At 35.7% G+C, this 13,131-nt stretch overlaps 1 protein-coding gene across 1 annotated transcript in view; it reads left to right on the forward strand.

Moving 5' to 3' along the window:
* Window positions 1-13,131, forward strand: part of AP4E1 (adaptor-related protein complex 4, epsilon 1 subunit) — a 20,421-nt gene that overhangs the window by 2,323 nt on the left and 4,967 nt on the right. The window contains exons 4-17 of the mRNA XM_009994440.1: window positions 1,152-1,225; window positions 1,984-2,105; window positions 2,955-3,114; window positions 3,597-3,763; window positions 4,371-4,444; window positions 6,473-6,595; window positions 6,685-6,794; window positions 7,082-7,221; window positions 8,642-8,754; window positions 8,889-9,007; window positions 9,687-9,989; window positions 10,702-10,816; window positions 11,800-11,935; window positions 13,051-13,128. Of these exons, the coding sequence (XP_009992742.1) occupies window positions 1,152-1,225; window positions 1,984-2,105; window positions 2,955-3,114; window positions 3,597-3,763; window positions 4,371-4,444; window positions 6,473-6,595; window positions 6,685-6,794; window positions 7,082-7,221; window positions 8,642-8,754; window positions 8,889-9,007; window positions 9,687-9,989; window positions 10,702-10,816; window positions 11,800-11,935; window positions 13,051-13,128 (1,834 nt within the window). The remainder of the gene's footprint in view (window positions 1-1,151; window positions 1,226-1,983; window positions 2,106-2,954; window positions 3,115-3,596; window positions 3,764-4,370; window positions 4,445-6,472; window positions 6,596-6,684; window positions 6,795-7,081; window positions 7,222-8,641; window positions 8,755-8,888; window positions 9,008-9,686; window positions 9,990-10,701; window positions 10,817-11,799; window positions 11,936-13,050; window positions 13,129-13,131) is intronic.

Below are 13,131 nucleotides of genomic sequence, written 5' to 3' on the forward strand. Positions count from 1 at the left end.
TAGGGAAACTATCTCCACCAAACCTGGGAGGGCAGGTGGCAAGCTGTTTTGAAGAAAACTGTTTCTTCTGTAAGTGTCAAGAACCAATTTGCCTTGTTATTAATCAGATTGAGACCTTTCCATGCTTGGGCTCTTTTTGAGAAGGCTTTAGTGAAACAATGTTATTTTATTTTTTAAATGTAAGTGGCTTAAGGTTCCCTAGACACAAGATACCCTTAAACTTTGATCTTGTAAAAAAATGTTATCAAGAGTGTGTGTGTGTATTTTGGATTTTGTTGTTCTGCAGTTCCCTGTGATATATGAGAGGAACCTTGTTTGTTCTCGGTGCAATTTGCCACAGTCTGTATTAAGGAGGTGTGGTCAGTGGGTCCAATGAAGATGGATTACACTTTTACCCAAAAAGCAAATCATGTTTTTGTAGGTGTGATAAACTGATGAAGTCTATAGTTTCCCAAGCAGGTAGTTCAATTTGATAGCCAGGACAATACAGATATTTGTATCAGAGTTATTAGTTTTAATCCCTAAGCCCTGAATTAATCAAGACCCTTTAAAATTGTCATGAGTTGTGGCACATCACCACTCCACTTTAAATCCCTTTGTTTTAGGGAAACAAGGAAGAAAGAAACAATCTTGAAGGAAAAAGCTTCTGGCAGGTTTCTGGGGTTGTGGAATTGTTTCCTCCTTGTTAAGAGAGAACAGGGAGGTTGTGACATAAGGTGGTGAATTTACTTTTGTGTTCTGAGCTGAATATGAAATTTATTTGAAATAGAACTATATTTTTTGAAAAAGGAGGAGGATTTTTGGTGTAGTCTAGAAAGAATACACTTTTGTCCATCCAGTGAAGATGCTGATTTTCTGGGAAGTGGTCTGTCATGGTGTTCTTGGCTGCTCTTTAGCGATAACAGTATTGTGGTATCTTTTATTTTTCACAGCTAATGAATTCTTAGCTGTTATTTGTTGAGCTTTACTACAACTTATTTCCAGGCAAACCTGTTATGTTTATAAAAAAATAGTCATCCAATAGTGGGGAGGGGTTGTTGTGTGTTTTAATTATATGAATTAACTCTTCCTGTATTACAGACAGTCTTAAGCTTTCTATCTTGAAGTTGTTTATTGCTTCAAAGTAGTAATGGAGGCTTTTTTTTTTATAGGTTACTTGGCAGTTTCTTTATTTCTACATGAAAATCATGAACTGCTGCTTCTACTGGTGAACACAGTTGTGAAGGTACAGTGTTTTTGGAGATCTGGAGGTAAACTAAACCTGGTCCAATTCTTCCTGATTCGTGTCACGCAACATCTAAGCTGTGTAGTCATTAATTCTGTCTTGCTCTCTTAAATTTGTTGTTTCTTTGGTTAGCAATAAAAATTTGAAATGGCTTTCCCTGACTTTTTAATGTCATCTTGGCATTCCTGCTGTTGAAGCCATTTTTTTTTTTTTTAAAGGAGACAAACCATAACATTTCCTTTATAAAATGTTCCAATTACATATATTCTCAACTCCAGAAGGAGCCATGCATCATATTTCAATGTAAACTTTTGCTATTAGCTGGCAGCACGTATCTGCTGGCTTCTTTTAGTTCTTTTGATAGAAAATGGCAATATGCTTTGCAGTGACACTGAAAATCTACTACCTAATAATATTTCATAGGGCTTAATTGTGACTTACTATAACTTTCTGCCTAATGATTACTTTTATAATTACAGTAGGCTGAAGTCACATAAAATGTAGATTGAAAGTTAAGCTCATTCATTGTTATTGAAAACTGATTTATAATCTTCAAAAAATCTGCCTTGAAACTAATAAGGATATAGAAAGAAGTGAAAAATGAGAGTCCACAAAGTACTAAACCAAAGTGAGGACTAAAACCTGTCTGGGAGAAATGGTCAGAGAAAATAATGATGTGAGCTGGAAATTTTGTGCGTTTGTTTTGAAAAATAGTTCTAGTCTAAATGGAAAGTGTCTTATTTCAATGATTTTAACAGGACTTACAGAGCACGAATCTGGTAGAGGTGTGCATGGCCTTAACCATTGTCAGCCAGATCTTTCCACGGGAGATGATTCCAGCTGTTCTTCCTCTAATAGAAGACAAGCTTCAGCATTCTAAGTAAGTATTAATTTACAGAGTTTCAAGTGGCCTTTTAAAGTTGAGTGATTTATTTTGCAGGTACTTTTAGTAAAATGGTGTTTTTCTCTTTGAGTAGGTCTTTGTAATCGTCTTCAGAAATTGTTCCTCTCTTAGTTTTTCTCTTTAGTTCTTGTTTAATTTATTTACAGTCTTGACTTAGGTATTGGATAGGCATTAATTTTTTTCATAAACAGTTTTTATAGGTAAATGTAATTGAATTTATCTGCTGGCATCCTTTTAACAACTATGTGGATGAAAAATCGTTTGTAGAGTAAGTGGAGAAACAGATTAGGATCCTTGAAGTACTTCTCTAGTACTTTTTTTAAGAAAGCTTTGTGTATCTGCAGATTTCGATACCCTTGAGCTGTTTGATGCTTAACTTATAATATTCCATACACAGAGGATAACACTGTAAGTCTATTGATGACATATAGTTGTTTACAAAGGGAATTGCAGAATGATCTGACTCCATATATTCCAGACAGGGATTTTTTAGAGATGCACACGTGACAATAACAGATGAACACTGGCAAATTTCATTGCTTATTTGGTGACCATTCCATTCAGTCATCAATCTGACATCAAGCCCTACTACGCTTTTAAGTTTGCTTTGTCACTTCTTCACTTAGATGGTATTTGCAAAGTCATTTGTTATCACATATGTAAAAGATGGGTCCTCATCTCTCTCAAAACCCTGGCATTCTGAGGGCTGGCCACAGACTTTTACATTACTGTAGAAGTAACAATTGCAAGCTGTTTTGTTAGGTTGAGTACTTAAAATAGACAAGCAGCTTTATTTTGTTTTTTGTCAAACTCACTTCTTTTCAGGGAAATTATCCGAAGAAAAGCTGTTCAGGCTTTATACAAGTTCTATCTCATTGCTCCTAACCAAGTTCAGCATATTCATGATAAGTTCCGGAAGGCCTTATGTGACAGGGATGCTGGAGTCATGGCTGCTTCTTTGCATATTTATCTTCAAATGATCAAGGTAGGCAAAGAATTAAAAGCACAACTGAACTTACCTGTATATTATTTTAAATACACAGCATACAGAAGTTTTGCAGCAAAAAGAATAATTGTAATTTAAAAAGTTGATTTATGTGATCATGGACACCTGTGATATCTTGGTTCCAGCTTAGCACTTAGCTTGAGAGATCTCTTTATGTATGATCTGAATGCTCAGCATCGTTAGCATCTTTAGCTACAGGATCTAACTGCTGCAGTGTGTTAATGTTGTTTTTTTTTTTTGCTGTTTCCTTCAAGTTACATTGACTCCCTTTGCAAATGTGTGAGAAAATAGCCTAAGTTTAACATGAAAAACACAGGTGTTGGGGGACGAGAGTATAAATTTGATTTAAAGAAATTAAACCATCAGTGTAGGTATTTTGATGTTACTCAGATTGTGGATTGTTTTTACTTCTGAGGTGCTGTGTCAAAATACTTGAGTTGCATTTCTTTTTCACTGTGTAGGAAAACTCATCTGGATACAAGGACTTGACTGGGAGTTTTGTAACCATTTTAAAGCAGGTAGTGGGAGGAAAGCTCCCTGTTGACTTCAACTATCACAGCGTGCCAGCACCATGGTTGCAAATTCAGCTTTTAAGAATATTGGGGCTGTTAGGAAAAGATGATCCAAGGTAACAAGATCTTTCTCTGTAGTTAATATCTTGGAGGTACAAAGAATACAGTTATGACCTGTACCCCACAGACAGTTTTATGTTTTGGTTTGGGTTTTTGTTTGTTTTTTGTAAGAGGATTTCAGTGTTGAATTTAAACATTTGTTATTAACCAATGCAGTGAGCAGATAATTTTTAAAATTCAAAACCTTGTTTCTTGGCTTCTGGATTGGCTAAACAGTTTATTATTATGGAATAACATGAAATGTATTTTTGCTTGGACTTCTGTTAGTAGGTTACTAAACAACTGTGTGAAAATCTGGAGCAAAGATAGTGAGAACCTGGTTGTGTTTCTTTTCCTGTTGATGTTTTGGTTTTTATACCAGCAGGGAGGGAAGTGTTTTTATTCTTGTGTGTAAATGTTTCTTTTGAAAGCTACAAACATCTTGTTCGTTGCCGTTTAGAATCATATTACAGAGCTCTTCTGTGGTAAAATGTGTCTGTGAATGTGAATAACTTGTGTTACAGATCTCAATACTAATGTCTGAGCTGTTTGGCAAAATAAGACTGCATACTTGTTAGTGCTGAAAATAATTTTAAATGTTTGGGTTTTTTTCTTGTTAAACAGGACCAGTGAATTGATGTATGATGTTCTAGATGAATCTTTAAGAAGAGCAGAGATAAATCATAACATTACATATGGTGGGTGAGGTTATTTTATGTAATTCTGAGTATTTGGAATGATTGAACATGTGAGTAGTTGATTGTGCTAAAATATTTCTGCAGTACTTTTGAAAACTCTTATATTCTTAATAAACAACAACTGTATTACTTATCTAACCAGTAGATTGTAAAACAAGTGATACAGTCCTGTGCAGCACAGTTATTATCATTGAAGTTAAAACATTTTTCTTTACTTGGAATTAATCTTGACTCGAAAGCTTCTATCCTGGCTTTGTATTGTCCTTGCCCTAAGTACAGGAAGTTGGCTTCTTCATGAAAGCTCTTACTGAACTTTGCTTGAGTTAGAATAAATGATAAAGTAAAAATTGTAGTGATGCAGCTCTTTTATTAGCATTGCTTAGAACTTCACTGGCTTGAGAAAGGCAATAAAAAGTGTGCCTGAGTGACAGGGTCAGCTCTTTACAGCTGTGTACAGCTTTCCCTCTAGCCATAGCTAATAAAAATTACACCTCCAGAGTTCAGTGATAGTGGTGCCTATGAAAATGTTTTTGCCACAGAGATCAATTAAAAACTTCTAGAAAATGGTGGAAGGTTGTGTTAATTTCATTACCTTCTCAGTAGAGAAAGCTGTATTAGTTGCTAGAGCAAAGCAAAAGGAATAATTGCACTGTTGAGGTTTTTTCTAATAAAAAGTCAAGTATATTATTTGGATTTTCTTTGCCTTCCCCTCCTGAGGTCTTGATATCTCCCCAAACACCCAGATCTGATGTTCTAGAACTCTACATTAAGAGCTGTTTCACAATTAAAACTTAACACCATCCCCCTCCCACCATTATTTTATTGTTTAAGTAAAGCCTTACAGATGTTGCCCAAGTGTCTGTGCTAATGGAAAGAAAATAAAAACACTGAGGGGAGAAAAAAAAAAGGGAACATAGCCCAAAGCTGTAGATGTGTGATGCCTACTTGATACATATTTTGTAAAGCATTGTGTAAGCTTCACTACCACTAAAAAGGGGAGCTTTTGGAAAGTATTCTCTTTTAGTAAATAATAAATGAGGAAACATCTGTCAGATGTTTAGTGTACTCAGTCTATTTTAGGCAAGAACACAGAAGATACTGGGAGGTGTGTTGCCTTATAATATAGAAACTGCAGTTGCTAAGGAATAAAAGTAAAATTTGTTTTAAGCACTTGCAGAGCCAAATTAGGCAGTTTATTATTAATTATGCAAGGACATAGAATTTAGGTATGTAGTTGTTGTTTACATATGATAAGCTCTTTATAAAACTTGAGCTGATGATTCCAAACAAAAGAAGAGTATAATTCAGGGTGGTTACTCTTTCTTACACAGTCTACTTGGTTATTGTATGTTTCTTACTTTTTGAAGGCTATGGAGTTGTTGATCTGCTAGTCTTTCTTGGACTTACCTTTGTAATGCTGGAGAAGAGTAGGTGGTTCGGTTGGACAAGTCATTAGACTGAATGACAAGAACAACTGAAAGTTACATCATTATTTCAGATGCCAGTTAACTTGGGGAGAGTAATTTAATCTGAGCTTTGCCTGAAGTGCTGCCTCAAAGGATTAATTCTTTTCTTTTGTTTGTTGTTCAGTTGACTTCTAGCTTTTTCTCAAACAGCTATGGAGTTTTTTCTTAATAAGGATGTTCTTGGGATGATTTTGGCTTTCAGTAGTAGCTAAGAAATCATATGACTTGATGAAAAATATTTTGTCTCAAATCCTATTGGCTTTCTAAAGACTGTCCCAGTCCAGTCCTTTGAGCAACTATAGGAGACTTCGAGGTTGGAAAAACTTTAAGGACAAAGTTATATGCACAATGGCAAAGGCTAATAAAAACTGTTGATACTAAAGGGTGTCTCTTTCTTTCCGATTTTACTTATGTCAGTAGGTACTTTGCAGTTAGATTTAGTGGGGATGGGACAACACTGCAGTTGCTTTATATGGTCAATGGACTTGTTTTCTTGTTAAAAATTCTTTCTTTATTGAAGTATTTAATACACATTAATTACGTGTTGGTTCTTTCTCCACAGCCATCTTGTTTGAATGTGTCCAAACAATTTATACAATTCATCCCAAATCTGAACTACTTGAAAAGGCTGCCAAGTGCATTGGAAAATTTGTTTTGTCACCCAAGATTAATTTAAAATACTTAGGTAAGGATGCCTGATTTAATGAAGATGTTTTTAATATGGTCATAGTGAAATACATTCTCTTACATAATTTCCAATCACTTATATTTTAGGTTTAAAGGCTTTGACCTATGTTATCCAGCAGGATCCTAATCTGGCACTTCAGCACCAGATGACAATAATTGAATGTCTAGACCACCCAGATCCCATTATTAAAAGGGAGGTCAGTGAATTTTAAAATATCAACAAATTAAGTTAATTTTTTAAATGGGTGCTAAGTTTTCTAAACTGAGTAGTGTAAAAGGCACATTATGTCCCAGTTACTGTGAGAGAGCAGTTATGAACAACATGAACGTGATGAGCTGTGTAGATAAGCAGTGTATTTCATCTAAGACTTGCCAAGTAAAGACAGTTGCTCAATCTGGCATCATACTGAAGTGTTCCTGTTTGCCTGCTTCCTTCTTTCAGTTGTCAGAGCCAATTACGTGTATCTTTTGCTTTATCTTTCAGACTTTGGAGCTTCTCTATAGAATTACAAATGGACAGAATGTAATTGTCATAGTTCAGAAGATGCTTGACTACTTAAAAGAATGCAAGGAAGAATATGCTGTCATCAGCTTAGTTGGCAAAATAGCAGAACTAGCTGAGAAATATCCTTTTCTCTTTCTGAGCTAGCTGAGGAATATCCTTTTATTTTTCTGAAGCTTTTGAGTTGAAGCTCAAGGAAATGCAGCATTTGTGCCTTTCAAAGCATCTTTCATAATCTTTAGATGTAGGAAGTGTTACAGCTGTGCTTCCCATTCTTTTAAATGCAAAAAAGAAGCAGAAGAAAATGCATACAAGAATGACCACAGTGTTTTTTGTATTTCCCTGACAGAAGGTAATGGCACTCAAAATACTTTATTTTGGCTTTAGAATTTAGCACTAAAACTTTGTATTTTTAAATTAAAACTGAAGTCCTGTACCATTATGTGGAGAGACATCTCTCAGTGCTGCTACTTTGAGTGCTGTTTTATAATTGTGGGAATGATCTTCCTATTAGAGAACTCTTTGTTAGTGTATGAATCTCAAGAGTTTTCATGGTTTTTTTCACAGAATTTCACAGAAATAAAAGGTTATTTAACTATGTGTGAGAGAAGAAAGTGATGATGAGGTGTTTGGCACACGGTGGACATTGCTGCTAGACTTCCCAGTGCCTGTTTTTCTGTATGCTTGTCTGATAATTTCAGTTGTAAGCTCTTTCTAACCAAGAGCTACCTTACCGTCCTATTTGTACACAGCTTAGCACAAAGAGCAGTTTACCAAAAAAAGCTGTATGTTCTCCTGTGTATGCAAAAAAAGGACAATATTACTATGTTCCTGTGCTGTTGAAAAGTCCCATTCAGCAAGTGCATTTTCAGGATTTATTTGAAGGAAGGCAGAAACTTAACTTCCAGAGCTGACAAAAGCAGGTCAAATTTTAAATAAATAGAAAAAGCAATGTTATTTTTTGTGGAGTGCTTAAAAATGTTTGGTTTGCACTTATGAAGGGTGAAACGCTGCTGAAAAGCCAATAATTGATCATGTGATGTTGGGTAAACAAACTCAAATTATTATTCTGAAAAGCTAGCATGGAAAAAGTGTAAACTTAAAATATGTTAGGATAGATTTCCAGAGCTAAATCTGTGTGAATGTGTCTGCTCCTGGTTTGAGAAATCTACTTAGACTCTTTTATTTTTCACTCTGACACATACTAATGCACAACTCAAAATACTTCAGTTGAGAAGTCAGCAAATGACACCTATTGCATGGCTGTTTGGTTCATGCACTGGCTTTTTCAACAGGGCAGTAACTTAAGGCTTCTCTGCCTGACTGCCAGTTTTCATGAATTTTACAGGAAAAACTTTGTAAAAGATAAAGCAACATTTCCTCTTCAGTTAGAATGAGCCAGTATTTGACCATCAGGCCCCCAGTTTATTGGGGAGAGCAAGATGGGTGTCTTATTTGTGGAAAATTGGTTTCCTTAGGAAATGTGCTAAAAAAGAAGGAAAAAATTATGCCTTAGCACTTAATTCCTTAACATCTGGACACATATGCCCCTGACAGTGAGTGGTTCATCCAAACAATGAATGCTGTGTTTTCAGCTGGAGGTGACGTTGTGCATCCTGATATCCCAAACAACTTTCTGAAGCTGTTGGCTGAAGGTAACTCCCAAATTCTATGTGGAATTACATGTGTTCCTTCATCATCTGGCTTTTTTCCTTGAAATGCACTTGGAAACATTTGATGGGAGGTGTTATTTGCATCTCAGGCACAGTGTGTGTTGCTTTTTGCCTAGGATTTGATGATGGAAAAGAGAACAATCAGCTACGGGTGTATGCAGTACAGTCTTACCTAGCATTGCTTGAAGAGGAGGGCGCACTGTATCCACAGAAATTCCTGCAAGTTATGAGTTGGGTAAGGTAGACACGTGGTCAGAATGGAATACAGATACAAGGAAACTGTCAAAGGTGGTGATGCTTTAATAAGTATGTTTAACTTTTGTTTCTAGTCATGAATATTCTGGTTTTGCTTGAAGTCAAGATAATATGCTGGTATCTACTTCTAGTGACCTCTTTTGGTGGCTGATTTGCTTCCTTTAAGGGAGGTGACTATTGGAAGAGCTGAGTAGCCACATCAGTCTGACTGCATGGTGAAAGCCTTTCTGTCTTCATCAGAGCTAGGCCAGATGTAGATGTGAAATGCGTTTTTAGCCTTGCAGGTAACTGGCCAAGTGCTGTGCTAGTGTTGCCAGGCACTTGGGTTAGCTTCACCTTCCATGCAAGGAAGGTGTTGCAATATGAGCAAAGAATGATTTTGAAAGGCCTAATTGCTACTATGCCTGGCTTCCTTTTCAAGGCAGCTGCTTGATTTTTTAGAAGCTGAAGGTTGGAGTCTGCTGAGGTAAACAGAAAGATAATTTCAAGTCTTTGATACTTAAAAACCAACATACTAAAGAAATAATTTAGAACATGTAAATAAGTTTTGTGATTGTGAGTTGAGTTTTATTATGTTATTTAATACTGTATTTTAATTTCAAAACTGAAAATACTGCTTTTTTGCTAAATGCATTTTTTTGTCTGTTTTTTGTGAATAGGTTTTGGGGGAATATTCCAGTCTTGTTACAGATGTTGATCCAGAAGTTATTTTGAGAAAGCTACACAGCCTGCTGAAAAAAACTTTTGTAACTTCTGAAACTAAAGTGTGGATAATGGCTGCAGTCACCAAGATAGCATCACGTACCTCCTCTTCTAAGACAGTTGACAAACTGATCCAAGAATTCAGCAACTCTCTAGATACCTGCATGAGACAATATGCCTTTGAACTGAAGCATCTGTGTGAAGACAAAGCACTGATGAAGAAGTTGCTTCTGTTTGATGCTAGTTGCAATGACATAGTGGTAAGACAGCTGCAGTGTGTTCTTCCTGAACCTTCTAGTAGTTTGGGCAGTTGAATATTTTGGCAAAAAGTGTTTTCAGAATGAATTGTATGTGACAGTTCTGACTGTTGCCAGTCTTTAGACTGCTTAAAGTGAGTTTTCAGAAACATAGTTTTTCAAGCATATGTGGTGGAGCAGTGCTTTATAGGGAAAGACAGAGAGCCATAGTGTGTGGGTTGTCAGTTGGAGCAGCTTTTAACAAAATTGTCATTTCGTATGTTGATTTATTTTTTTTAAATTTATATAAAGACAAGTCAGGCTTGCTTTAGTGATACATTACTCCTTTTTATCTCAAAGGGGTGGCTTCCTAGGTAGAAACTACTGGTATTTGCAGTGGAATTTCCATAATAAATGGATGGATGGAAATGAATGAAAAATTGTATTGACATTGCTGAGGTGTTGGGTATTTTTTGGGAGGATGGGGGAGTATTTTGTGTTGTCTTCATGTAATGGTAGGATCAACTATTTTGGGAAAACTGATGTATTTCTTTTTTCTTGTTTAGACAAGAAATGAATAGCAGAGGAGTGAAGTTGCAGCTCTCTAGCTCAAAGTCTGTTTCAACATACTTGCTTAACAATTTCTGTTAATACAGCAGCTTTACTGGTAAATATGTGAGATGTGAGAACAGAAAATCCTGATTTTGCTAATAAGACACAATATCATTCTGTCTAGGTAGATGCTTCCTTATCTTTCCTGGATGGGTTTGTGGCTGAGGGGCTTGGCCATGGTGCAGCACCATATAAGCCTCATCACCAGAGACAAGAGGAGAAACTCTCTCAGGAAAAAGGTGACTATTTATTGCGTTTATTAAAGAGCTTATAAATTACCTAATAGGTATTACAAAATATTCTAAGTGTGCTGTTTATATGGTTTCTTACTGTTGTCTTAATATATTTGCAAATCTCTGTCTGTACACTGGGCTAAGTGCAACTTGGATTTTTAGTTCCACATCTGTCCAGCAGGTATATGTAACAGTTCATCTATAATAGGTTGCTGTTCTGCAGATGAGAATGTTTTACTATAAGCTCTGCTGGTCTATAGGGTTTGAAATTTATGGGGATTATTAAAGTGAAAGCAAAGAGTTCCTAACTTTATTGTATTGAGCACTTAGTCTTGACTGTGGAATTGTAGTTTGCAGCAATAACCATTGTGAACTTATTTTATGACACAAATTTATATATTTCTTACCTACTGCAGGTACAGATAAGACAGGAGTATCTGCTTTTATTTTAAAACACCCCAAAACTTACCTATACTGATTTTTTTTTTTATTTTTACTATCTTTGCCATAGAAATACTCATTTATTATAGCCAGCCATGTAAGGATTTCTTTTAGGCACTGCTGAATGATACACTTGAACTTGAAAATCTTTTCTGAAACATTCCTTGGCTTTGCTTTACTGTTTCAGAATTGGGAAAGAGTCTTGTACACTGCATTAGCTACATTTAAATTGTTATTTTAAAAATGAGATTTTCATCGTGCAGGTTAAGGCATACAGAAATTGTCCAATCACTTGTCTGTGTATCTTGGCACATTTAACATTATTGAACACTTTCTGTGATTATTATAAATTGAGGGTATTATATCTACAGTCTTCACTTTAAGCCTGCTAGAAAATGCAGTATTTTGGTAGAGAAATGTTAATCAAGGTCAAGTATGTTGAAACTGAGTATCGTATACTTTTTTTTCCATACATGTGAAGCCTAGTGAGGGTTACAATCTACTATTTTATGCCTCTTTGTAGTGTTAATGTTCTGTCTGTCTTGCAGCTCTGAATTTTGAACCTTATGGATTGTCATTTGCTTCAAGTGTGTCTTCATCTGGCATCACTGGCAGACAGTCCCCCACTGGTTTATCTTTTGCTTCTGATACGTCTGGTAATAGTGCTGAAACAGGACATAAAGAGTGAGTTCATTTGTGTTTGAAATGAAGTACATTTAAGCTTCTCTTCTTGTCAGTATCACGTGTCTTGGCTTCTTCATTCCATGGAACTCAATACAGTGGAACTTGGAAATCTCTTATGTAAGAAGAAGTTCAGGATGCCATCTGGTTTGAAATAATTAGGAAAAAAGCTAATGCAGTTAGACTGTTTTTCACTTTCCTCACAAATTAAGTGATAACGAATGCAGTAAAATTGGGACAGGATTACTTGATGATTACATGATTAAGTATTTTCTCCTGCTTCTTTGTTTTTCTTACAAGTTATGCTTTTTTATGGGCTTACAACAATGTAGCTTTAAAAGAAACTTAAAAGTGAGGCTAAGATTCACAGTATAGGGTAGCCCTGAAGTTTCAGAATACTACAAATAAATTCAATATGCATTGTTTCACACAAATTAGTAACTTGATTTTATACTGTTTTAAATTGTCGTAGATGAGGCCTTGGAAGTTTTTTCAGGTTCTCTAGCCAGTTTGTGTAACAAAATTTAAATGAGGCTTTTAGGTGTAGGAATTGCAGCATTTAGTCTGTGTTGGTTGAATTAACTTCTGCTAGAGTTCAGGGTGTCTGAGAACATTAAAACTTTTTGTAAGAAAAAAAAAATTCTTTCTAATTTCTCTTCTGAATTCAGTCTCTTATATGAAGTTATTTTTTTAAGGAATCAACAGTAGAACTATTTAGGTATACAGATTCTCAGAATCTTTTTCTCCTGGTGAGAAAGATGGATACCGTGTTCCTTGTCTTTACTGAAAAAAAAACATATTCAAATACATTGTAAATGGAACCTGAAACTCTGAATGGAGCTGCCAAGCACTGACTACTTCTGACTGCAGGTGTCTAATGCTGACTTGGCATAGGTCAGCACTACATAGTGTTGTCCAAGATTGCATTTGCAGGGTGTTCTGAAAGTAGTGAGTGACATACATAGAACATAGAACAGGTGGAAAGGTGTTTGTGTATATTCCACTACTCCATGTGTATATCAAAGTAACAAAGTTGTGAACAGTGTTCAGAGTGTTGATGTGTTCTTACAAAGGGTTTTCATAGGGTTGATCCTGCTTTGTTTTGTTTGCTATTTCAGGACAAATACTCTGAAACTTGAGGGAGTACGCAAGCTGTGGGGGAAAGAAGGTTACCTTCCAAAGAAAAAAAAAGTAGGGAA

This window comes from Chaetura pelagica, unplaced genomic scaffold, assembly GCF_000747805.2.
Source record: "Chaetura pelagica isolate M959 unplaced genomic scaffold, ChaPel_1.0 scaffold222, whole genome shotgun sequence".
NCBI lineage: Eukaryota > Metazoa > Chordata > Aves > Apodiformes > Apodidae > Chaetura > Chaetura pelagica.